The 27,542-nt window shown below is 41.1% G+C and overlaps 1 protein-coding gene and 1 pseudogene across 2 annotated transcripts in view; both read right to left on the bottom strand.

Moving 5' to 3' along the window:
- Positions 1–11,983, bottom strand: part of LOC146567733 (uncharacterized) — a 28,178-nt pseudogene extending 16,195 nt beyond the window's left edge. The window contains exons 1-4 of the transcript XR_014893725.1: positions 11,463–11,983; positions 7,181–7,286; positions 5,850–7,034; positions 1,699–2,328 (exon numbers count right to left, since the gene is read on the bottom strand). The product of XR_014893725.1 is annotated as an uncharacterized LOC146567733 (transcript). The remainder of the gene's footprint in view (positions 1–1,698; positions 2,329–5,849; positions 7,035–7,180; positions 7,287–11,462) is intronic.
- A 607-nt stretch (positions 11,984–12,590) lies between these two features.
- On the bottom strand, positions 12,591–23,636 carry LOC146567732 (uncharacterized). The gene is made up of 4 exons (XM_085287741.1): positions 23,340–23,636; positions 18,722–18,827; positions 17,770–18,618; positions 12,591–15,710 (listed from the first exon to the last, which is right to left on the bottom strand). Exons 2-4 carry the CDS (start codon positions 18,737–18,739, stop codon positions 15,696–15,698), a joined length of 882 nt encoding a protein of 293 aa, XP_085143867.1. The 5' UTR covers positions 18,740–18,827; positions 23,340–23,636; the 3' UTR covers positions 12,591–15,695.
- Between the last annotated feature and the right edge of the window lie 3,906 nt (positions 23,637–27,542).

Genomic DNA, 27,542 nt, shown 5'->3' with positions numbered 1-27,542 from the left:
AGAGCTTTACTAGTTCCTAAGGACCCCAAAGCGCTTTATTTCATTCATTCAGTCATCCACCCATTAACACACTGGTGATGGCAGCTACATTGTAGCCACAGCCACAGCGCACCGACAGAGGCGAGGCTGCCGGACACTGGCCCTCTGACCACCACCAGTAGGCAACGGGTGAAGTGTCTTGCCCAAGGACACAACGACCGAGACTGTCCAAGCCGGGGCTCGAACCAGCAACCTTCCGATTACAAGGCGAACTCCCAACTCTTGAGCCACGAGAGTTGGGAGTTCACCTTCCCGATCGCCCCAACGATCGGGAAGACTGATGATTGTACACCATTTGTTATAACATAGGCTTGTTGAGGTTTGTAGATAGTTTTAATCCATCCAATAAAACCCTTGCCTAAGCCAAATCTTTGTAATACGGTAAAAAAAAGCATGTCCACTCGATTCTGGCAAATGCCTTTTCAGAATCTAAAGATATAACATAAGCCATATAATTTGTCTGATTCGAATATTGTATAATATTTAACAATCGTCTAATATTTATAAATGAGAAATGATTGTGGACAAAGCTGTTTGATCAGGGTTTATAAGCAATGGGAGAATGCCCCCCAGTCTCATCGCTAATAGCTTAGAGAGTAATTTAGAATCGACATTGATGAGGCTGATCCGCCTATATGATCCAAACCTATCTGGTGATTAATTTTTATTTAAAATTAACGAAATATTAGCCTGTCTAAGTGTTGGGGAAAGACATTCATTCTTAAAAGAGTCTAAAAAAATATCCGTCAATGATCTGGCAAGAAGATGATGTAGTTTTTTAATAAAATTCTGAGCAGAAACCAACAAGTGCTGATGCTTTTCCTCCTTTAAAAGAACTGATAGCAAGTGGCACTTCCTCCTCAGTCACTGGGGTATTTAATGCTTCCCTTGGATTCTCTGATAACGATACAAAAAGTGCTTATCTAAAAATCCTGCCATCTTCCTATCTGTATTACTACACTCTGATGAGTACACATTCACTTAGAACTGCTTCATAATCAAGTTGATGCCTTTTTCTGCATTGTGGTATATGAACTAATACTACCCCTAAGATAGGCTTTGGCATTTATGATTTATTCAGACTGCTTGGCTTTATTTATTTCCCTTAATACATACAAACATTTTGTTTTTCAAAGTCTGTTTAATGAACTAAAGCACTTAATTGTAACACACATAAAAATCAGGAAGGGAGAAAATACTTTGCAGCTTTTAAATGTAAAATCCTGTACCAGTTACTGCAAAAACTAGTGTGAAATGATTTGGAGTTTTGAAAGAAATGGATTTAAGAACAGGGATTACCAAAGCACAAGTTTAAATATAAAAAAAACATTCAAATTTAACTGAGGTAACACAAGATAAATAGATGAAAAACAAGTTTATTAAAAAAAAAAGAAAAAAAAAGAAAGTTGAAATGAAAGAAATTGATGCATATAGCCATACACTGATATTTGGTACAATATAAGTTTGGTTAAAAAAAAAAAAAAAAAAAAACATATTCACATAGCGTTTATATTACTTTAAAAAGTACAACTACTAAACACTATTGTGTTCTAATTGAACAAAGATTAACATTTAACAGGGATAGAAATTTAGAGCATTAAATCCCTCAGGGGAGAAAACCTTGATTTTCAGGTCTATGCTTGCAGATTCCCAAATTTAAGATCCAGGATTATTCACTGCCGGTTCAGAAATCAGAGCTACCTCATAACATCCAAGTGTGACATCAGCTGCACTCTTTACAGGAGACTCAAGATGAACTCTGTGGAGCCTGATCTCAAAGTTTTTAAGTCTGACCCTGAAACCAGAAGAGGATCTTTCTGTCTCTGCAGAATCATTGTGATCCAGTGATTTCAGTCCTGCATGATCACGCTGATGCCTTTGGTCACAGCTGAAGTTCTCTTCCATGTGTGTACGTTCATGAAGGTTATGACTGCTCGATCGTGAAAAGCTTTTGTCACAGTGTCTGCACTTGTATGGTTTCTCTCCTGTGTGGACTCGTTTATGCACTTTAAGCTCACCTGCAGTGGTGAAGGATGACCCACACTGGTCACACACGTACTTTTTGACTCCACTGTGAATGAGTACATGCTTTTTTAATGCACTTGATGTGGGGAAGCCTCTCCCACATTCTTTGCAGTAGTTCATTTTGTCTCCAGTGTGTCTACGCTGATGTAATTTTAGGCTTTGTTGCCGAGTGAAAGTTTTTCCACAAAGGTCACAACGAAAGTCTTTCCCACCACCACAGTGACGACAGGGTTGACTACTGGATCCATCTGTGTCGCTCTGCTTCTAAACAAAGACACAAAGACAGTGTAAGTCAGGGAATTCCTTCAACATTTTTAGAACTTTTATTGTCATTGTGCAGTTTCTTGCACAGCGAAATTGGGTAGCATGTGGAAGGGATTAAGCACCATCACAGATTACAAAGCCAGAGACACTGCGCCGATCAATGCAGACTCTGCATTTACCAATGAGCTGAACGCGTTCTACACCAGTTTCGAGGTTAGCCAGGTGGCTAATGCTAACTACTGCCTTACAACAGAGGACGGTGATGTCAACGGCAAGGGACCGGTGATCCGTATCGTAAAGCACGCCGTCCATGCGTCGCTGAGAGTGAACACAAGGAAAGCGGCTAAGCCAGATAGCATCACCGGCCATCTGCTGCGTCTGTTCTGTGGACCAGCTAGCAAGTAAGCTCACTTCCATTTTCAGTGAGTATCTGGCAAAGTCTGTGGCCCCCACATGCTTCAAGAGATCCACAATCATCCCTGCGCCCAAGAACAACAAGCCCTCATGCCTGAATGACTACCGGCCAGTTGCACTGACTTTGGTGGTAATGAAGGTGTTTGAGAGGCTGTGGAAAAACATCATCTCCTTCTCCACCACAAATACCACAGATCCACTCCACTTTGCTTACCAACCCAACAGATCCACAGAGGACGTCATCGTCCATATCCTGCACACCACTCTCAGCCATGTGGACAGGAAACAGGGTAACTATGTGAGTAGAGCAGTGGCGAGAGAACACAGGGGTGTGTTCTCTCGCCACTGCTCTACTCTGTCTATACTTCAGACTGCGTGGCCTCTCATAGCTCTAATACCATTGTGATCTACTGACGACACAGTGGTGTTGGGTGCCATCTCCAACAACGATGAGGCGGCCTACATGGAGGAAATGAAGAATCTGTCATTGTGGTGCCAGGATAACCACCTCCAGCTGAACGTCTGCAACACCAAGGAGGTTGGTGTAAGTATCCCAGTGTCCACATCTCCTCAGGTATGACATGGTCTGCCCACATACAAAAAGGCTAGCCAGCACCTGTACAACTTCTGACAACTGAGGAAGTTCGGTGTCTGTCCAGGGATCCTCAGAACTTTCGATTCAGCCCCTGTGGAGAGCATCCTCACACAGAACATCTCATCCTGGTATGGGAACGGCTGTACTAAGGATGGCAGATTTATATATTAGATTGCTGCTGAAGGACTCCTCTCCTCTCCCTACAGGACATTTACACCAGGAGATGCTGGTCCAGAGCAGCTCAGACACTGAAGGACCCAGTCCATCCCAACAACAAACCGTTGCTCCACGCCATCCTGTCAAGAACAGAGAGACTCAATACCAGCTTCTGGTTCAGGACATGCAGGTTAAAATAATTCTTCATTTTTGCATCCAGTTTATTTAAAACAAAAACAACTGTATCTAAGCAAAAAGTTATATCATGTTCTTCATAAATACACATGAAAAGTTGCAACCAAATCGGTCTCGCTCCCAATTTAAAGCAACAATAACTGATTTTAGTTAGTAAAGAAGATAATAAGTCATCTAACACTGGCCAAATTGTAGCAGTCTTAACTATGGGAGAATGGGGAGATTGTGACTACAGAAGAGTTATTACTTACTGGTTTTATGACTATGGAAGAAATAAATAATAGCTGAGACTAAAATACAATAAGCACTGCTTTTATATGCAGTAGAATTACTAAGGAGTTATTACAGAAAGTTAACAAATTGAATGAGCAGAGTAGTTCCAAACAGTCAGGCTAAAATTAAAAGATAAATACTAGGGGTGCAACGATATTCGTATCGATATTGAACCGTTCGATACAGTGCTTTCGGTTCGGTACGCATATGTATCGAACAATACAACATTTGTAATTTATTTTATCAACTTTCCTTCTGACGATGCTGTCTGTGTTGAGCGCTCAGTGAATCTGCGTTCGACTACTCCGCCTAGGCTCGACAGTGCAGCCTAGGCGGAGTAGTCGAACGCAGATTCACTGAGCGCTCAACACAGACACCATCGTCAGAAGGAAGAGCGCAGGGCAAGCTAGCGAGACAGAAGTTAAGCTCTCCTTACAACATGGACCTCCCCCACCCTCATTCAGATCTGGCGTTTGGAATTATTTTGGTTTTCATGTGACGTATGACCCTGAAGGTAAGCAGTCATGAACTAAAGTAAAACAGTATGTTGGATGTGCCATGCAATGCTCAATTACATGGGTGGGAACTAGTGTGTTAGCGCAGTTAGCTCGTTAACGTGTTGGCCGTCTAGCCCCATGAACGGGCGATCGGCGGTAGCTCGTTAACGGAGATTTGCCGTGTTGTGGCGTTAAGGTCATTTCAACGAGATTAACCTGAAAGCACTAGTGGGAACACAACGAATATGACTGCACATTTACGCCGACATCATCCTAGTGCAAAGACAAGTGGAAGCAGAAAAAAAAACAAGCAAGCATGCTACTAACTTTAGCCGAGTCATTTAGACAGCTGTTAGCACATGATTCTCCTTATGCTGCTGAGAATATAGCCCGGAAGAAGCGGATAGTATAGCTTTTATTTTGGAAAGAGACATTTCTCTGTAATAAACTCTCTTTTCCAAAGATGAGTGATTCCTCAATCAGATAAAGGGCTCGCAATATCGCTAGCCCGACGTCCCGGGGCTAGCGATTTTTTTCAGTCGGGCTACCAAAATCTATCTCTGCCCTGCCCGTCGGGCTATTGTAGGAAGGAAAAATATATGTCAATGCTTTTGCATTCTTTCGGAAATGTAGCTGGGTAATTATGTCATTGGCATTGGTGAGCCACTGTCAATATGTGACATATTGAAGTCGCGTTTGAATTTGCGCTTGTTTTTTTGCTTTCACTTTGCAATCGTGCGAACTGTGTATAGAGAGCGACAGCACTGATCTGTGAGTGATGATAATTTGTGCACCAATTCCTCTGACATCGTCTTATTAATTGTTAGCTTACTACGCAAACATGACGAGTGAAATCTCCCGCAGCTTAAACATGTGAGAGGTTGATCGCGCAGAGAATCGCTGAGCTTATGTGAGTGCGTGTGTAAAAGCAGCAGGATATATATTTGACTACGATGACCTGGATGACTGAGAACCTTCACAGACACAGATATATTATAGTTCTGCTGAGCCAAATAAGACAGGTCAGGGTGAAGAAGTGACAGCCAAAGAAAAGCTTACCGCAAAACGGAGAAATTATGACAAATCAGACTATAAGGCAAAAAGAAAGTGCAGCTTTATGGTTTCATGGACAAAAGAATTTCTGTGGCTGCAATATGACGAGCTAAATAACCAGGGCTGCACATAAGTGGTCCGCAGGTGCGCATTCGCTGTCAAAATAAAAAACACGCACAAGGGTTAGGGTTAAATTTAAAAACTGTACTTTTGAGTTAAAATATATATTTATAATTTTAATAAATGACAAATTAAAAAGGCATGAACATTTTTTTTTGTATCGAAAAAATATCGAACCGTGAATTTTGTGTATCGTTGCACCCCTAATAAATACATACCTCACAGTAACTGCACTTGTAGAGTTTCTTTCTGGTGTGGATCTCTTGGTGGAGTTTCAGGTGACGTGGAGATTTAAAAGCCTTATTGCACAGGTCACATTTATAAGGTCTCTCCTCAGTGTGGGTAAGCATGTGGCTTTGTAAGTGTGTGGCTGTTGTAAACAGTTTCCCACACTGATCACAGCAGAAACCATCCTGTCCGGTATGAATCCGTAAGTGAACATTGCGGTACCCTGGCGTGCTGAAGGATTTCCCACAAATGTCACAGCTGTACGCCTTAACTCCAGAGTGGGTAACTAGATGACATTGTAAGTTACTAATTTGAGCAAAAGTTTTACCACACTGATTACAGCTGTATGGTTTAACTCCACTGTGGATGTTTTTGTGTGTTTTTAAGCTTCTAGGATACGTAAAAGACTTTCCACACAACTCACAGCTGTATGCTTTAACTCCACTGTGGATGAGTTTGTGTGTTTTTAAGCTTTGAGAATGGGTAAAAGACTTTCCACACAAGTCACATCTGTGTGCTTTAACTGCACTGTGGATGATTCGGTGTGTTTTTAAGCTTCCAGCTTGGGTAAAAGACTTTCCACACAACTCACAGCTGTATGCTTTAATTCCACTGTGGATGAGTTTGTGTGTTTTTAAGCTTTCAGCTTGGGTAAAAGACTTTCCACACAACTCACAGCTGTATGGTTTAACTCCACTGTGAATTAGTTTGTGTGTTTTTAAGCTTCTAGGATAGGTAAAAGACTTTCCACACAACTCACAGTTGTACGCTTTAACTCCACTGTGAATTAGTTTGTGTGTTTTTAGATATCCTTTCTGACTAAAATATTTTCCACACAACTCACAATTGTATGCTTTAACTCCACGGTGCATGAGTTGGTGTCTTTTTAGGCTTCCAGGCTGGTTAAAAGACTTTTCACACAACTCACAGCTATATGGTTTAACTCCGCTGTGGATGAGTTGGTGTGCTTTTAAGTGTCCTTTCTGGGTAAAACATTTTCCACACAAGTCACACCTGTACGGTTTAACTCCACTGTGGATGTTTTGGTGTGTTTTTAAGCTCCCAGACTGGGTAAAATCCTTCCCACACTCTTCACAGCTGTATATTTTCTCTCCCGTTCTTCTGTGAGGTTTGTCGGCCTCCTGAGAGCGCTGACTTCTCGCTCCATGTTGGTCCTGCAGTGACAGAGATACAAACAGAGGCAGTGAGTGAAATGCAGTCGTGGAACAAACTGAAACTCCATTAGTGGAATCAAAGATGTCAACAAACACCAGCTGTGCACACAGTTTCAATAACAGTGTAACTGTCATATTTTTCTCACCTCCTGTGTTGAAGTCATTGTTTCCTCTGTAGTGGCTGAGCTGAGTCCAAATGGCTGAAACTGTTCCTCTGCTGCTCCACCAGACTCTTCTCCTCCTGTTACTCAGCTGGGACACAAAAAGTATAGATATGTATTTTATCCCTGACAAGAAGAAGCAGAGCAAATAAACATTACTACACTCAGTGACAACAATACCTATGAAGCTTCAAGGTGAAACCCCAGAAGCAAAAAGAAAGTCATCAGCTGTCTACAAGAACTTGAAAGGGAAAAAGCCACTGAGCTCCCTGCATACCACCACCTTTACCCGGTGGATGCTGCACCCTGTATATATGAACTTCCATATATACACAAAGAAGGAGTCCCACTCAGGCTCATTGGTAGCAGCATAAACTGAGCCACCTACAACATTTCCAAGCACCTCATCACCATCCTAGCTCCCCTTGTGGGGAACACAGCCCATCACATCAAAAACTCTGCTGACTTCACCAACAAGGTCCACAAACTTACACTTGATCCAGATGAAACCAGAGTGTCCTTTGATGTGGTCTCACTTTTCACTTGTACACCTCCAACCGAGGCAGTGGAGACTGTCAGGAAACAACTACATCAAGACAGCTCCTTAAAACCAGAACCAGCTTCACCCTGATCAGGTCTGCACACTGTTAGACCTCTGCCTTACCACCACATATTTTAAATACAACGAGGGTTTCTACAGACACAAACATGGATGTGCTGTGAGCTCCCCAGTGTGTCCCATTGTAGCCAAACTTTACATGGAGGAGTCAAAGGAGCTTGCAAAGAAAAGCGTCTGGACTTCTTTAAGTTGCTTGAAGACGTTTCACCTCTCATCCGAGAAGCTTCTTCAGTTCTAAGGTCAAATGGTGGAGAGTCCCAGATATAAACCTAGTGGCAGTTTCCCCCCACAGAGGGATCCCTTCCCAGACGTTAAGGCGTCTGGGAAGGGATCTCAAAACTGGATTATAGATGAAAGATTATAGATGATTAAAGATTATAGATGAAAGAAGTCATCTATGTCCACTGTGAGTGACCATCTTTGAACAGAGGCGGGGGTTTACGACACCAACTCTCTGCCATCTATAATCCAGTTTTGAGATCCCTTCCCAGACGCCTTAACGCCCACTCACATCCTGGGCCATCTGACCTCAGGAATTCGCATGATAAGGTGGGGCCAGGTTTCACAATGAACACACCCGAAACTCTGGCTGATTGGGACCCACGCCCAGTTTCCCACCTTGGCTCAGGCGATTAGAGGATCATCAGGGGGTCCTTTTGTCCCTCTGTGGGGGGAAACTCCCACTAGGTTTATATCTGGGACTCTCCACCATTTGACCTTAGAACTGAAGAAGCTTCTCGGATGAGAGGTGAAACGTCTTCAAGTAACTTAAAGAAGTCCAGACGCTTTTCTTTGCAAGCTCCTTAGACTACGATGACCTGGATGACTGAGAACCTTCACAGACATATTTACATGGAGGAAGTGGAAAGAAAGGCTCTTGGCTCTTTAACAGGAAGACTCTAGACTAACTTTTTGCCAAGATTGCCCTGGTGTGCCTAACTTTTTTTCTTAGGTGCACCACAATTTTTCAACCACATCGTTGAACACCGCAGTTTTAACTGTGACTTTTTCTTTAAATTGCTGTGCTTACAGACAATATTGATTTGTAAATGATTAACTAACAATCTTGTCAACACAAAGTTCTTTATTTGGAACACTGCTCTACAAGAAAGATATGTTACTGAAAAAGTGCTTGTGCTTAAAGTGCTTTGGCAGTTTTAGGTAATATTGTAGACAATGTTAAACTTAGTCATCACATCGGCCTCCTCCGTCGACCTGTTTGCTGCTGCCTGCCACTGAAAGCAGTGGGGAGTTGGGGCACTTGGACAATGCATTTATCACAACATATACGGTAATTGTTTTCTGGATACACTGTGCTTTTTCAGCGTTTCAATTAAGAGTCATGAATACAGAATTGCCGGGCATGGTCTTTCCACACTCACGACAGTAAACGCTAGTGGTGCAACGGATCACGGTTGATCCGAAATCCAAACCGATCCCTCTCCACGGTTCGGTACGCACGTGATCCGAAGATTCGAAAAAGAAAAGAAAAAAAAGTATGTGTTTGGTGCGCTTGATCAGTCTGTCAAGCAGTAGTTATGGTCAGCGCTAGCGGTCCAAGTGAAGGAGCAGAGGAGTTTGCGGCATTTAAGCAGCCTTTTGCTGCCCGATCCGACCGAGCTAAAGCTATTACTAAAGCTATTGGGGTGTTTAGCTGCAGACGGGAGGCCATATTCCGTTGTGCAAAACAAGTGGTTTAAACTGTGATGAACGTGCTTGAGCCACGCTATGATATCTCGTTGTGCGTCCACTTCAGTGTGACAAGATGGTTCCAAGCATGTATGAGCAGGAGAAGTTTAAAGTCATGGCTGAACTGTCCCAGGCATCTTCTGTTGCTCTAACTACAAATGGGTGAAGCTCCAGGGCAACGGAAAGCCACGTGACCGTGACCGCTCGTTATATCACAGCGGAGTGGTAGATACAAAGCCCTGCACTGCCCTATAGATTACATTAGATTAGATGGAACTTTATTTATCCCTCGGGTGGGTTCCTCCGGGAAATTCAGTTTCCAGTAGCACAGCACCGACAGAAGTCGCAGAATGTGAGCAGAAATATACCATATTTACACATATATAAATACAGAGAATACAAAAGGGATAAATAGAATAAATAGGAATAAGAATACAAGGGAACGGCACATTTCAAGTATTGTGAGTCTATTACACCGTTGGATATTAACAAAAACTATTGCACAGTGAAAAGGCACTACAGCTACTTGTTCCCCCCTTCTTTGTCCCCGTTTCCCCTCCCTCTCCCCTCCAGCGAGGAGTTAAACAGTTTGATGGCGTGTGGGACTTTTTAAGTCTGCTGGTCCTTGCCTTTGGGAGAAGCAACCTGTCACTGAACAGACTCCTCTGGTTGTTTATGGCCGTGTGCAGAGGCTGCAGAGGCTGCCCAGCCTGGTCCATAATGTCCATATTGCACCTTAATTTGTTTTTATATAAGTGCGTGGAATGAGTCTTCAGTTGATTAAATAAGTAAATGGCGAGTCGAATTTTTGTCTTTTTTTCTATTTTTGATGATCCAAAAATCGATCTGATCCGTGATTTAAAACCGTGATCCGATCCGTACCGTGAGATTTTTGATCTGTTGCACCACTAGTAAACGCAGTGCATTATGTTGTCAGCTTTACTGTATCACAGCCAGGGAAATTGGTCAAGCTACTCTATTCGAAATGTATTCACGTTCCCCCTTTTACTGTCAGTGGGCTGTGGCTCGGAGTCAATCATATGTGGCTCATTATTTGATGCGGTCTCTGAACCAGTGTTAAAAATAAGCTGAAAGGTTGATGGCTCCGTGTCAGAGCACTGGCTATGAATTTCAGACAGATCAGGCCTTAACTTAATGAAAAAGTTATCAATTGTTCTTTTCATCTTTCCTCATCACCCACAGCTACATCCCGTTCTTTCGAGCCTCGGCCTAGATTTCTATAATCCATTTGATTCTGATTCAGCAGGTCTGGACTTGATTCAATTCAATTTTGACTCACACAGTCAGAAATATTATAATTCTAGTAATTTATCAGTATCGACATTTGTCAGACTTCATCAGAGGTGTAAGCATTATGGCAGTCAAAGTATTTGAGGATAAAACACAGGAAAACATGAAGGACATTTCCCTGGCCTGGCTTTTTACAGCAGATAACCCGTTTTAGCTGTTTTGTGGTTGTTGAAGTAGTTTTGTGAGTTTTAACCTGAGATTCTGGCATTTCTGGCAAAATATATTTATATTTCAAAATCCATTTACGATTTAATAAATAGATATCGCATTGTTCATGCTAAAATCAATTTGAATCAGTTTTGAATCGATTTTCTAAACCCACCCCACCTCACACACCAGGGTGAGTTGGGGTGGGTTTAGAAAATCAATTCAAAATTGATTATCACTTCAAATAGAAACGAGGCTGTAGAGGTTTGGTGCAGGCAGAAAAACAGCTGCAGGGACAATGAAAAGACTTTTCTGCTCCAACTTCTCCCAGCATGCTGAGCTAATGATTAGTTGGTGTTTTTCTCCAAACACTCTCTCACTCTTCTCTCAACGTGTTCACAATAAACTGTGAACAGACACCGAGGAGAGCAGCAGAAGACCTCATTCAGGAGCTAAACTCAACATGAACTGAACTCACAGTAAAGTTAGCTCGGTGCTTACCTTTAGATGAGCCCACAAACCGAGAGAAACTCCGCGATGAAGCTGCAACTCTTTCCAAACACAGGAAACAGATCAGGGAGCAGAGACCCACGTGGTTCACGCTGATCTCAGCTACGATCCAGGAGACAAGGGTGGGCAGATCGATGCAGATATCAGGACGTTGGTAGTGGTTTATGATCGATGCTTTAGTTTGTTTCTCTCCTCTAACTTCACTACTTTACTTCCGTTTCGTGAAAAAGCAGCTCTCTCTGCTCCTCTCCTGCGCACACACTTTGCTCCGCCCCCTTCTTCCTGCTTTCCCGTTATTAATCTTGCAAACAGCAACGCAGTCAGAGAGGGAAAGAATATCCAGGTCGCTCATTTAGTGCTGAAATGAAGTTTCAGTCATACCTGTAAACTAAAAGCTGACATTAAAAATAATATATTTTTTATATATTATATTAATCCCAATCAAATCTACCCTTTCACAGGGTAGAAGGGGGAGTGGATGCTGCCGCTGCTGACAGACCACGTGACTTTCGCGCATTGCATTGTGGGTACAAGTGGCAAAAAAATCAAAACACTGCATCAAGCGCTAGTATTTCCAGCACCGGTAATAATTAATTCTGCGGTTTTAATCCCTACTTGCATTTTATTTGCCCCAAAAACAGTGATGTACAAAACGACGGCGAACACGGCAGGTCTGTACAAAGACAGACTTGACGAAAAGGCAAAAAAAAGTACTTTTGGACATATTTACTGTCAGATATTAGCACCAGCTGTTAGCCACTGGGCTGTTTTCGGATAGCTGGTGTTCTGGGAATCGATCCTACCTGGAAAAACATCCTACCCAATGTTTCCGCGCAGACGTGGCGCATGCGCACAAATCCAACAACGAATTAACTTTTTTCTCTCACCCATCCGGAATACTTCTTAAGGTTATGGTTATAGTATAACGTCATGCTAAGGTGCTGTTCTTCCTTCTGTGCCATTGTAAGGTGACCTTGAGGGTCTTAAAGGCGCCTATATATAAAATGTATTATTATTATTATCATAATCATCATTATTACTATTATTAGAATGTGTTAAATTACCACTTTTATTAGAATTTAACAATCCAACTTTAAACTTCAAGAATAAAGACGTCTGAACATAAAAACAGTTTTTATTTTTCGAGTCAAATCATTCTTATTTATGTAGCACATTTAAAAACAGCAGAAGTTAACCTAAAGTGTTTTTCAGACAACACATTCACATTCCATGTCTCCAAAGATCACAGTTTCACAACACATGATAAACTATGAAAGCTGCATTTGGTTGTTTTAATCAACACAACAAAACACACCAACAGTGGAAAGAAAAATTCACACACATCATGAAATGTTGATGAACCATGGTGATTGTGACAGAGCAGTGAACTTCATAATAACTTCATACTGTCACCGGGTTCAAACTAAAGGAATGCTCACAAGAAATCATCAGAGTATCAAACTGTAACATTATAAACATTATTACTTAAAAAAATATTTTGTAGTATTTAGTTACTTTTATAATAGTGTAAATCAATTGTTAACTCAGTTACTTTTTTGAAGAAGTAACTATAACTAATTACTTCTTCAAAATAACTTGCCCAACACTGAAAACAACCCGATGAGATCCATGCCAGTGCACACAAACTGGACCTCCACTAATGGTAACATGCGCAAAGGTGGTTTTGGAATGGTTAGCCTTTATTTCATTAGTCACTGTAAAAGCTGCTCTTTAGAAACACAGGAGTGCACACTGCACTAATATTTTTTTTCAGCTTATCTTCCTGTAATCTCACTTCAGGTATTAACAATCACACAGTTTTGTGTTTGGACTTTGGAAGGAAAAATCATCTTTTTAGCATCTCAAACACGCCCTCTGCAAACTTCATACCCACAGCAGGTTTTTGCAAAAAACCCTGTTCACTGTGAGTGGAGAACAGCCAAGTCTCCTCCTTTGATAAACCTCCACATGTGCCACTGAAAACAGTTAAATTAGTTTGAATCTGAAATCCTGGCTCAAGCTATTTGTTGTGAGACAATTTCTTAATTTTACACACTAAACTGCTTATTTAGACACACTTTACACAGAGTTAATCAAATACAACTAATGCTTTAACAGCATAAGGATTTCATAATACAAACATCAAATCAACAAGAAAACAGCTTCAGAACATCTGGATCAAAACGCATTCACTAAAAATAACAAAATGTGGCCAATTTGTGGATACGGTAAACACACTAAAGTGAAAGGAGGAGCCAAAAGTAGAGGTTTGATGGAATTTTAATTACCTAAAATGTGATGTTTAAAATGGTCCTGATGTGTGCTGCTGTAGTGATGTGACGGTCGCGAACGAAACGGCTCTTAGAGCCGACTCTTTGAGTTGAGAGCCGGCTCGTGTTTTTTTTTTCTTTCTTTCTCTCACCCTCTCTCTCGCACTTGTTTTCTGCTTCACTCCGCATGTAAGCCTTGTGCTTGCACAGGGCAGAGGGGGGAGGGGCAGTAGTTACACTCGCAGTAGCACAGGAACAGAGCGGAAGGGAGAGAGAGGCCGTATCCCAATTCAGGGTCTGCAGCCTTAAAGGCCGCATTTTAAGGCCGATTACGTCACAGCGACGCGACCAAGGCTGTCCCAATTCAAAGGCCTCAAATGCGTCCTTCATTTCCCTGAATTTTAAGGATGTGGCGGTGTAGACTTCGTGGCCCAACATATCCCAGACTTCATAGCGCGGAGGTGGGTGTGGATAATTTTGCCGAAAAAAACGGTGCAAGAGGAGCGGCCGAAGAGTAAACTTTTAAAAGTAAGTACTGAATATTATGTAACTTATTTATGCGCGAATGTTTAATAATGAAGAACATTAAAACATTCCTGTTGGCCACATGTCGGCAAAGTTATGTGACATTAGTGATGTTTGTACTAACTTGGTTTTAAAGCCTTTACTTTAAAATATACGCCGTTCAATAGCTGACCTTAATCTTACAGAGAATGTGATGATTTTATGGATAATTAAAGTCAGTCATATATCCACAAACACAACAAGCTGAAAGTCAGTGATGCTGCTCGGTTTGCAGTCCTGAATATCACGGCACAAGCAGGATTCACTGCATTGTTAATGTTAGCTATGTTATATTGCTGCCTCTGTTCGGTGGTGTCGAGCCAAACGGACTTTAACGTGTGTTTGAACGAGCTGACGGTTCACTCGTTAAGCTGAAAGAAAGATGCTTTAATCACAGGAGTCACACATGTGTCCACTGTACCATCTGGGACTCTTCTTGTTTCGTAATAACACAAACACTAAATCCTGCTTCTCTGGTGCTGTTGTGTAGCAGTGTGTACACCTGAGACTGTCACCTGTCTGTCTGTCCTGCACTCTCTCTCTGTTTCTTTCTCTCTGATTGTGGAATAAAAGTATGAACATGTGTTTATAAGTTACACTTGTGTTTGAATCCTGCAGCTTATCACACATTTGATTTCCATGTGTGACGACTGCAAGTGTCCAAAGTGAGGACAGACTGAGGGACCCACTGCTGCACATCATCTGTGAGGCTTTGCAGCCCTGATGATCCACCAGGACAAACTCAGCAGTGTGTGAGGAAGAGGAGGAGGAAGAGCCAGCAGCAGCTGACAGATGGAGAGAATAGACAGACTGTTCCCTGTTTGTGAAGGACTGCTAGGAAAGTTTAACATAACTGTCTGTGCTGAATCAGTCTTATTAGGTAATGTTCACATAATGTGATCATCCCAGTGTTTCCAGTGTGGGAGAAAGTACTCAGAGTACTCAGGGCCTTCAAGTTACACACTATGAAAGGCAGAAACAAGTTCACTGCTGTAATAACTAATAATGATTAACTATAATATTGGTCATATTATATTTACACTGACTTTAGTCTCAAGAACAACGTTAGCTAATTGTTATTTAATAGCTAATCTTAAAATGACTGTTCAGTACAGAAATGAAGCCCAACAATCATGTTTTGCAGTTCCGTGGTCTCAGCCTCAGATACTCCTCAAATCACACAAAGCTCTTGTAGCAACAAATAAACAAATGAACAAAATATGTTCTTCTTCATTTCTGTCAAATAAAGCTGTATGAAACGTTTCCAGCTGTTGCTAGGCAACCTGGGCAGCACGACGGAGGCTAGACCGTCCCATTTCACAAGCCTCGCACTTCCGGTCTTAGTGGTCTTTGAGTACGCGGCCCTTGTGGACCGTTAAGGCTGCGTAGGTTAAGGCTGCAGAACCTGAATTGGGATACAGCCAGAAAGAAAGTGAGCCAGGGACAACAACGTCACATTAGAAAGGTATAGTAATTATCAAATCAACTATTTACAGTTGCGGATGATAAAGGATTCAGAAAGTTTATTCATGCAGGCGTATATGACAGAAAATGTGCATCTTCTTTTCTTTTGCATATTTTAATTTATATTTAATTGTATTGTGGTTTGCAGTGTTTTGTGTTGTTTCACTTTAAATGTGTTTAAATGGAAAAGGTTGAAAATTTAAATAGTTAAAAGTTGAAATGTAAATAGTTGTTTTTTGTATTTTATTACATTTTATGTGGAGTGAATAAATAAAAGCATATTTACAGTGGCCCCTAGAGACAAAGCACATACAAACTCCAAACAGAAGTGCTCCAGGATGCTAGGCGCAGTGTTGAGCTTTTGTTACCTAGTGGCTACACAAGTCAGGGTGTACCAATGACCTAATTTGGTGTGTGGTAGTAACAGGTGAACATTTTTAATCATAATTATTTGAATATATAAGAGTGCTTGTGTATAAATATACAAACAATACACATATGCTTTCAATTGTGTAATTTAAGTGATCTAGGTAGCTCTGTTTTGGAAGTTCAGTTAATGCTAGACATGTATTTTGGAGTTTGTACGTGCTTTGTCTCTAGAGGCCACCGTATATATTTCTATATAAACATATATAAATAAAACCACGTTTTATTTTAAACATTAGTAATTCCTTTTGTACATAATGTTATATCATTGTTAATGATAAATTAATTAAAGCAACAAAACAACCTGAAGAGCCAGTTGGGAGCCGGTAAGCTGGCAATCTTTTTAGTGAGCTGAGCCAAAAGAGCCAGTTCTCTAAAAAGAGCCGGAATTCCCATCACTACTTTGTTGCCACTGTGAATAAGAGGTTACACTAACTCACTGCTCCATCTTCTGGTACAAACTGGTATTACATGAAAGTAAAGCCCAGAGAACAGAGGCGATTTTTAACCCCACTTGAGATCAGATCATGTTTTTTTAATTCACTTGGTTTGGGGAAGCCTCTCCCACATTCTGTTTAAATTAAGTCGTAAATATATTTGAAATATAATTCTGTGTTCTGATGGACTCTACATTCAAGATTCAGGAAGTTTATTGTTCATATACATCACAAAAAACCAAACGGTACTCAGAGCCATGAAATTCTTCCTTAGCAGGTTCCCTTCAATGTGTGTAATCTCATGACGTTTACAATGAGCCGATGTAGGAGGCTTCTGTCAGAGTGTCTGCACTTGTATGGTTTCTCTCGTGTGGACTCATTTATGCACTTTAAGGTCACGTGCAGTAATGAAGGATGACTGACAATGGTCACAAAGGTGCTTTTGAATACCAGTGTGAAGGAGATAGTGCTTTATGGTTAATTGCTTTTTTATTAATTGACTTGATGTGGGGAAGCCTCTTCCACATTCGTTGAAGTAGTTCATTTTGTACCCAGTGTGTCTACACTGATGTGGTTTTAGGCTCTCTTGATGTTTGAAATGTTATGCACAAACAACGCAACGACACACTTTCCCACCACCACATTGACGACAGGGTTGAGAACTGGATCCATCTGTGTCGCTCTGCTTCTAAATAAAGACAGTGTAAGTCAGAGAATTCCTTCAACATTTTTATCCTGAACATTGCCTGAAATAAAGAGCATCTTTGCCAGTGTCCAATTACATTTTACTGTTTACATTATAACACTCAGCTTACTGGCCGAAAATGTCTCTTAATTCGTTGGAAATCTACTTAATGGGAAGATTGGATGTTAAACCCCTGGATGCTCTACTCTGCATGCCACAAGATAATAACCCAAAGGTACTCTCTAATGGATCCATTGGACTTTGAATGTTAGATACATAGAAATGAGACAAGGTTTAAAACTTTACTTTTTTCCAACATCAGTAAAGTTTCAGGAGATTTGTGTCAGAATTCACTGAGTTTTCATGTCTCATTTCGTTTCGAAATTAAACTAAATGCACATTGTACTTCAAAATAACTGCAACTGTAAAAAGAAAGAAATATAAATACATACCTCACAGTAACTGCACTTGTAGAGTTTCTTTCTGATGTGAATCTGTTGGTGGACTCTTAGGGAACGTGGCTCTTTAAAAGCCTTTACACATAGGTCACATTTATAAGGTCTCTCCTCAGTGTGGGTAAACATGTGCTGCTGTAAGTCTTTGTGTGTCACAAACAGTTTGCCACACTGATCACAGAAGCAAAAATCATTTTTGGTGTGAATCCGTACGTGTATATTTCGGTGCCCTGGCTGGGCAAAATTTTTTCCACAAATGTCGCAGCTGTACGGCTTGATTCCAGAGTGGGTAACTTGATGGCTTCTTAAGTGGCTACTGCGTGTAAAAGCTTTACCACACAAGTCACAGCTGTGTGCTTTAACTCCACTGTGGATGAGTTGGTGTGTTTTTAAGTGTCCAGGTTGGCTAAAAGATTTTCCACACAAGTCACAGCTGTATGCTTTAACGCCACTGTGGATAAGCTGGTGTGTTTTCAAGCTTCCGAGATGGGTAAAAGACTTTCCACACAAATCACACCTGAACGGTTTAACTCCACTGTGAATGAATTTGTGTGTTTTTAAACTTCCAGCCTGAGTAAAAGAATTTCCACATAAGTCACAGATGTACGGTTTAACTCCACTGTGGGTGATTTGGTGTGTTTTTAAGTGTCCAGCCTGGGTAAAAGATTTTCCACACTCAGCACAGCTGTACGATTTAATTCCTCTGTGGATGAGTTGGTGGGGTTTCAAGTTTTTAGGATGGCTAAAATCCTTCCCACACTCCTCACAGCTGTATTTTTTCTCTCTCTTTTTTCTGTGAGGTTTGTCGGCCTCCTGGAAGCGCTGACTTCTCGCTCCATGTTGGTCCTGCAGTGACAGAGATACAAACAGAGCTTTTAAAAAAACAAAAAACAACAAAACAACCAGCTGTGCACAGTTTCAATAACAGTAACTGAGATATTTTTCTCACCTCCTGTGTTGAAGTCATTGTTTCCTCTGTAGTGGCTGAGCTGAGCCCAAATGGCTGAAACTGTTCCTCTGCTGCTCCACCAGACTCTTCTCCTCCTGTTACTCAGCTGGGACATAAAAAGTATAGATATGTATTTTATCCCTGACAAGAAGAAGCAGAGCAAATAAACATTACTACACTCAGTGACAACAATACCTATGAAGCTTCAAGGTGAAACCCCAGAAGCAAAAAGAAAGTCATCAGCTGTCTACAAGAACTTGAAAGGGAAAAAGCCACTGAGCTCCCTGCATACCACCACCTTTACCCGGTGGATGCTGCACCCTGTATATATGGACTTCCATAGATACACAAAGGATTGGATTGGCAGCAGCATAAACTCAGCCACCTACAACATTTCCAAGCACCTCATCACCATCCTAGCTCCCCTTGTGGAGAACACACACCATCACATCAAAAACTCTGCTGACTTCACCAACAAGGTCCACAAACTTACACTTGATCCAGATGAAACCAGAGTTTTAAATACAACAACGGTTTCTACAGACAGAAACAGGGATATGCAATTAGCTCCCATGTTTTTACTCATTGTAGCCATCCTTTACATGGAATAAGTGGAAAGAAAGGCTCTTTGCTCTTTAATAGGGACAGCAGCTAACCACATGATAGGGTGAATCAAGGTTTGAAAATGGTTTCACTCAAAATCTCTGGTGATAACGACTCACGCTTTTTCCACACGTTTGTTCTTGCGTTACGAACAAACGCAAAAACACTGAAGGTGAGCTGATAGTAAGAGGGTCATCATCTCACAATACATAGGATTCTCAGACCTAATGCAGACCTAAGTCATGGTTTACTTGATGCCTGCAAACAGGCACAAACTGAAACTCTCTAAGGCTTTTGTAAAGACACTGAAGCAGTGGACTGATGAGGCTGTGGAGAATCTGCAGGTGTGTCTGGACTGCACCGACTGGCAGGTTTTCAGGATTGTTACCAACAGTTTGGATTATGTTACGGAATAAACATATATTCTTAATGCTTATTTTCTGATTATATTCTTTTATGTATGTTAATAATAAAGGCCTCTATAAAGCAAGGCCAGCTGTGAGAGAGAACTAGGTCAGAGGGTGACAGGTCGCCTTAGCAACAGAAGCTTAAGTTAGTGGAAGTTTAAAAAACAGGAAGTTTAGTGCAGAGCTGCACAGACATATTAATAAAATACAGGAAACCAGACAGAAAAAGTGGAACTAGTAACACAGAAGGAGGTTTTTTTTGATTGAAACTATGTGTGACGTGTAAAGGACTAAAATAACACCTATATGATTGACATTTTTGGCTTCTAATGCTAGAGATTTTGCAACTGGCTTTTTGGGCTGTGCAGGTCTCTCTCTTCTGGGAGATAATTAAATAAAAATTATAAATATTTTGATTAACTGAGTCGTGTTCTCTCTATTCAGTAAGAGAATGACAAGAACCAGATTTAATAATTATTATAGAGATGCTGTGATAACCTGTGACGTCAGCTTCTGTGAGGACAGCTGCACAGCATCAAACACCAGGGTGAGTTAGAATAATGACGAGCTCTGGTTTACAGCAGGAAGTGTTTCAGAGTGGGGACAGAGACAGTTTGAAAGACTTTCAGGTCCAAAAACTGTTTTCAGCTAATGACTCTGCTTCAGTCTGGAAAACACTCCGACAGTGAACCAACCACAAGCCTGAAGACTCCACTCCACCAACAACTCCCCCACTTCAGGCTTTCAGTTGTTTACGAGCACTTCACTGACCCTCCAAGTGAGGCCTGTAAATCTTTGCCTCCAAATGCTAAAAGTTAACATGAAAATTACACCTGTTTTTACAGGCATGTTCAAGTTTGGGATATGCAGGACTTCAGCTGGTGCAACATCATCTATGATGTGACCCAAGCCCCTGGCCCTTACCTCAAGGATTGGTTTGTTAACCATACCACAGAAAGGGTTGATGTGTGGTAGCTATGCTGGGATGGCAAGCTGAGAGCTAGACTACCCTTTGAAGGGAAAGGAACCTGTGCATTAGTTTCTCTGCTCATGCCTTTCAACTTGTTCACACTAAAAGACTTTAAGCAGTTGCCCCAAATCGTAAAGGAGTGGGGCATAGAAACTAGAAACTGGGAGTTGTCTTCCCTAAAGTAACACTGATGTATTAGCAGAAAAACACTATTCACTGCATCTTGAGTAAATATTATAAAGGAGTGTAGCATAAACAGGAGTGAAATGACAGAAAAATGTAGTAAAGCTAGGCAACACTCTTTTCAGAAAACTGAAGGAATGCATCTCTCTGTCTTCATGTCCCTCGAATCAGTCTTTTTCCTCCGGCCTTGTTGTGACTCCTCTGCCATCCATTATCCAAAGCACGGAGAGAATCATGTACAGGTAGACCATGTAACTGAACTCTTTCTGTAAGAGCATCTCACACATATCTGTTCCCAGGATAATATTGTGTATGCCATTGCTTCCTTGCAACTAAATAAATGCATTGGAGCTTGCTGCTCATTAGTGAAGTTATCTAAAATTCTAACACTACAGCAGATTGCTCTAATCCATTTCCTGTTATCAATTCAAACAGGAACCACGGACATGCTATGGCTATTCATGGTGCCTTTAGGTGCACCTCATAATTTCAGCAATCCATACTCTTAAAGACATAAAGTTGTTTAAAAGAACATTTTGGGTTAATTTTGATTTGCTGGAATAAATTATAAGTTAGTTAATACAGTATCATAACCAAGCTGTTACCAACAATTAAGCCTGTATTTTTCTCAAAGCTGTCTTCAGAAATGTGAAATTATTACATCCAGAAATTACAAGAATTCCCACATTCACGGCTGTAGCAGCATATATTCAAAGATTCATAATTAAAATCACCTTGAGGTGACTGTTGTTGTGACTTGTTGCTGTATAATTGAAATTGAATTCAAATAAAATGTTTCCTGCAAACCTTAAACATGTTCTCTTGTACACTTGAGATCATTTTCAAATTGTATGGCTGTAAAAATGTGACATTTTCTCCCAAAGTCACAGTATCAGCCCATTCCCCTGTGTAGAGACAGGCATTTTTTTATTCATTTATATTCTTTACACTCCCAACCAGTATTGTTCGGCTCAGTCACTGGGTACATTTCTGATTATTTTACATCTGGTTAAGCATCTCTATTAAGGGGTCAAAGGTCTCTCTCGTACTTTCAGCGCTGCCAAATCTGGATGTAAGTCCTCACTGCACTGTGTGTGTCTGTTTCCTGATTCAGTAAAACACATGCAGCTCTCCCAAAATGTGACAGCATCACTGTTTTTGTCCTCCTCTTCTCCATGTATCTTATCAGTATACAAGGCTCACACCAATGCTAATGGAAAATGTAATGTTAGTGTCATGCTAATCAACAATGTCTGTGAAGGTTCTCAGTCATTCAGGTCATCGTAATCGAAGGAGCTTAGAAAGAAAGCGACTGGACTTCTTGAAGACGTTTTACCTCTCATCTGAGAAGACAGATGATAATAAATTATAATAAAAACGCTAAGAATTATGTGTCATTTTAGTCTCTTTAATTTTCCTTAACTAAAAGCACAAGAATCAAAACAAATGCTCAGAAAACACAAGTCTTGAGAATAGAGGCTCAAATTTGATCCTATAATTGAAAATACTATAATATCATAATTATTGTTAGCTATAGATGTTGCAAATTTAAGGGATACATATACAGCAGGTGGAGAAATACTCTGATCATTGCTTTCGGTCCTCTTTGGATGCTGACTGTCTTTTGTTCTATTAAAAGTATTTCGACAGACACACAAAGCTGGACATCTTTAGTTCTGAGTCTAAGAAGGTTAGAAAAAAGTGACTGAAAATCTTGTGCAAATCTCTGCAAATGTTTCACCTCTCATATATACAGTGTAAGAGTCATTTACAGGGACTTCATGTTCTATGTGAGGTAACTTGTTTGATGCATATTCTGAAATTTGATGTTTGATAATACTGTATATTGTCATTATTTTTGGTTTATTTTGAAAAGTCTCAACAGGATCTTTAACTTTATTGTGAAAGGGTTATATGAAAAATAAATAAGCGGTCGGCTGAGCCACACGATGGTTTTACTGTCTTTGCTGACGAACCGACGCTTATCCGTCCGTAGTGTGGTTATTTTAACTGTAGGAGAAAGAAATTAATATAATAACTACAGACAGTTATGACTGAATTATATAAAGCACTGCATGAAAAACACCAACGACGTGATTACAGATATGCTGATCCCAGCAAAGAAGAACCGAAACAAAACAGCCTTTTAACTAACCGTGGATGTCGTTTTTAAACCGTGGATGTGGTGACCGTGGTAAACACAAACGAGGCTGTAGAGGTTTGGTGCAGGCAGAAAAACAGCTGCAGGGACAATGAAAAGACTTTTCTGCTCCAACTTCTCCCAGCATGCTGAGCTAATGATTAGTTGGTGTTTTTCTCCAAACACTCTCTCACTCTTCTCTCAACGTGTTCACAATAAACTGTGAACAGACACCGAGGAGAGCAGCAGAAGACCTCATTCAGGAGCTAAACTCAACATGAACTGAACTCACAGTAAAGTTAGCTCGGTGCTTACCTTTAGATGAGCCCACAAACCGAGAGAAACTCCGCGATGAAGCTGCAACTCTTTCCAAACACAGGAAACAGATCAGGGAGCAGAGACCCACGTGGTTCACGCTGATCTCAGCTACGATCCAGGAGACAAGGGTGGGCAGATCGATGCAGATATCGATCAGGACGTTGGTAGTGGTTTATGATCGATACTTTAGTTCGTTTCTCTCCTCTAAGTTCACTACTTTACTTCCGTTTCACGACAAAGCAGCTCTCTCTGCTCAACTCCTCTCCTGCGCGCACAGTGTGCTCCGCCCCCTCTTCCTTCTCTGCTGTGGTTCGTTGCTGTGCGGTCACTGCGCACACGTGGGGTGCGTTCCATCTCCTATCTCCTTTTCCTAGCTTCTTTTCCTTAGCCTCTATAAAAACGTCGTGGAAAAGAGACTCAGGAAAAGAGAAGAACTGAAAACTACATTGAAACTACAATGTGCAGAAGATGCACTAAAAAAAAACATTTCACTTTGTCACAATGTGTTCTAGCCCAGCTTTTTTTTAATTAGATAGATTAGATGGAAATTCGGTTTCCAATAGTACAGCACCAATAGAAGTTACAGACTGTGAGCAGAAATCTAACATATATACACAGAGTATTCAAAATGGATAAATAGATTAAATAGGAATATGAATACAAGGGAATTGCGCATTCCAAGTATTGAAGTCTACTGTTGTATATTAACAAAACGTATTGCACAGTGAGGTGAAGAGGCACTACAGCTTAGTTGTTCCCCCCTCCTTTGTCCTCCTGTTTCCCCTCCCTCTCCCCTCCAGAGAGGAGTTAAACAGTCTGATGGCGTGTGGGACAAAGGAGTTTTTAAGTCTGTTAGTTCTTGTCTTGGGGAGAAGCAACCTGTCACTGAACAGACTCTTCTGGTTGTTTATGGCCGTGTGCAGAGGATGCCCAGCATTGTCCATAATGTCCAGCAGTTTCTTTAATGTCCTTTTCTCTGCCACTGTCACCAGAGTGTCCAGCTTCATGCCGACCACAGAGCTAGCCCTCCTGATCAGTTTCTCCAGCCTGGATGAGTCCTTCTTTGCTGTGCTGCTCCCCCAGCACACCACAGCATAGAAAAGTACTCCAGCAACCACCGACTGGTAAAACATCCTCAGGAGCTTCCTGCAGATGTTAAAAGACCTCAGCCTCCTGAGGAAGTACAGTCGGCTTTGGGCTTTTTTATACAGGTGCTCTGTGTTGCATGACCAGTCCAGTTTGTTGTCCACCCACAGCCTGAGGTACTTGTATGTGGTGACCACCTCCACCTCCTCCCCCTCTATCTGAACTGGACCTGTGGACCTGCTCTGGACCTCCCAAAGTCCACAACCAAATAAACAAGAACAGCTTGTTATAATTTAGGGTCAGATTTACTAACGTCTGCAGCAAATGAAAGACTTCTGGTGTTAAAAAGCTGCTGGATTTACTGGGGAGGCTCAGGGTCAGCTTGTGACTCAAAGGTTATGGCATATGTATTTTTAAGTGTTTCACTTTCAGAAGAAGATTTAAATGAGCCACACAAATGTGATTTACACAAAATTTCACATAGTATATTTCTCCTAAAATGGCTTTTATTCATTGGCTCACTGATTTAGGAAGGTGTTCATCAAGCAGCAGGGTTAGACACCGTTTTGCCCTACAGTCAACATTCTCTAAGGAGAAAGAGCATGTATGGATGTAGGTTATAGGCACTACTGAGATTTTTGTTTATAAGGCAGGTAACTTTGACCAGCTAAGCCACAGTGTTACGTGTTATACAGGTTGTTATTGCTGGTTTTGACTAAGTAGTGGAAACAGGAAGAAGACTTAAACTAGCAAAACAGTCACTTGGAGGACTCAAATGGAATAGTTCAGAAGGTTAAATGAACAATGTGCAGTGGTCTGAAAATAAAGAATGTTTGAAGACAACAACAACAAATCAACTCAGGTGTAAGCGCTTCTTTAGGTAAGTCTAAGGGGGAATACATTGCTAGGAAGCAGGGTACCAGGAGGTAATGCGCACAGGAATCAAAAATTCCCCTCCTTGGTTGGTTGTAGCTCAGGTAGTAGAGCAGGTCAGCTACTGATCAGAAGGTTGGTGGTTCAATTCCTGGCTTCCCCTAGTCTGCATGCCAAATATTCTTGGGCAAGATACTAACCCCAAATTGCTCTCCAATGCATCCATCGGAGTATGAATGTGTGTGAATGTCAGTTAGAAAGCACCTAGGAAAGAAATGTGCTGGTGTGAATGGGTGAATGTACAAGTTGTATAAAGTGCGTTGAGTGCTCAGAAGAGTAGAAAAGCACAACATAAGAACCAGTCCATTTACCATTTTTCCACAGGATAACTTTTTATTAATTCTTTTATTATAAAATGAATGGGAATGAGATTTATTAAAAATGTCGTTTCCAATAGAGACCAGGCATCATGGCAGCAAAAAACACGTGCACCAAATAATAATGTAATTAAAACAAATACAATGTTCCATACATCCCAAAAGGTTGAGTCTGTTCATCTGGATGTAACGTTTTCAGTGGCATATATATATATATATATATATAAAAATTCCCTGCTTGCCCCTGTGGGCGGTCAATCCTTCAAGCTCGGGTCCTCTACCAGAGGCCTGGGAGCTTGAGGGTCCTGCGCAGTATCTTAGCTGTTCCCAGGACTGCGCTTTTCTGGACAGAGATCTCCGATGTTGTTCCCGGGATCTGCTGGAGCCACTCGCTTAGCTTGGGAGTCACCGCACCTAGTGCTCCGATTACCACGGGGACCACCGTTACCTTCACCCTCCACATCTTCTCGAGCTCTTCTCTGAGCCCTTGGTATGTCTCGAGCTCAAAAGCTATATATACACATCCTGCCTCAGAGTGATGCTGAAAAACTAGTTCATGCATTTATTACTTCCAGGCTGGACGACTGTAATTCATTATTATCAGGAAGTCCTAAAAACTCCATGAAAAGCCTTCAGCTAATCCAAAATGCTGCAGCAAGAGTCCTGACAGGGACTAGAAAGAGAGAGCAGATTTCTCCTGTTTTGGCTTCCCTTCATTGGCTTCCTGTTAAATCCAGAATTGAACATCGAAATCCTGTTTCTCAAATACAAGGTCTTAAATAATCAGGCCCCATCTTATCTTAATGACCTCGTAGTACCATATCACCCTATATAATTGCTCTCGCACTGCAGGCTTACTTGTTGTTCCTAGAGTATTTAAAAGTAGAAGGGGGGGGGGAGAGCTTTCAGTTTTCAGGCCCCTCTTCTCTGGAACCAGCTTCCCGCTTGGATTTTAAGATAAGGCTTCAAACTTTCCTTTTTGCTAAAGCATATAGTTAGGGCTCGATCAGGTAACCCCGAATCCTCCCTTAGTTATGGTGCAATAGATGTAGGCTGCTGGGGATTCCCGTGATGCATTGAGTTTTTCCTTTTCAGTCACCTTTCTCACTCACTATGTATTAATAGACCTCTCTGTATTGAATCATATCTGTTATTAACCTCTGTCTCTCTTCCACAGCATGTCTATGTCCTGTCTTCCTTCTCTCAACCCAACCAATCACAGCAGATGGCCTCCCTGAGCCTGGTTCTGCCAGAGGTTTCTTCCTGTTAAAAGGGAGTTTTTCCTTCCCACTGTCGCCAAAGTGCTTGCTCATAGGGGGTCATATGATTGTTGGGTTTTTCTCTGGATGTATTATTGTAGGGCCTACCATAAAATATAAAGCGCCTTGAGGCGACTCTTGTTGTGATTTGGTGCTATAAAAATAAAATTGAATTGAACGTCAACTGGTCTGAAACAGTTTAGTGTTCATGGACTCTAACTAGAATAACATTTTTGGCCATTAACAATGCTAAAAGAAACATGATCTTTACTCATACTTTCCTAACCCTAACCTTCAAACAATCAATCTGAATCTTAACTCAAATCTCAAACTACTTGTTGTGAGACCATCTCTTTATTTTTCACACCAAAGTGTTTTATAAAACAAACTTTACAGAGAGTTCATCAAATATAACTAATGGTTTAACAGAATGAGGATTTGACAATACAAACTTAAAATCAACAAGAAAACAGCTGCAGAACGTGGATCAAAATGCATCCAATAACAAACAACATGTGGACGTCAAAGATACAGTAAATAAACTAAAGGTTACACTGACTCACTGCTGTATCTTCTGGTACAAACCAGTTGACAGATTTAGTTCA

The sequence above is a fragment of the Mchenga conophoros genome, linkage group LG9 (genome assembly GCF_057382185.1).
Source record: "Mchenga conophoros isolate Kocher_MC1m ecotype Shallow Benthic linkage group LG9, M_conophoros_male_GT1.1, whole genome shotgun sequence".
In the NCBI taxonomy this organism is placed as follows: domain Eukaryota; kingdom Metazoa; phylum Chordata; class Actinopteri; order Cichliformes; family Cichlidae; genus Mchenga; species Mchenga conophoros.
The sequence above is the reverse complement of the archived record's forward strand: the minus strand, read 5'-3'. Positions and strand labels throughout refer to the sequence as shown.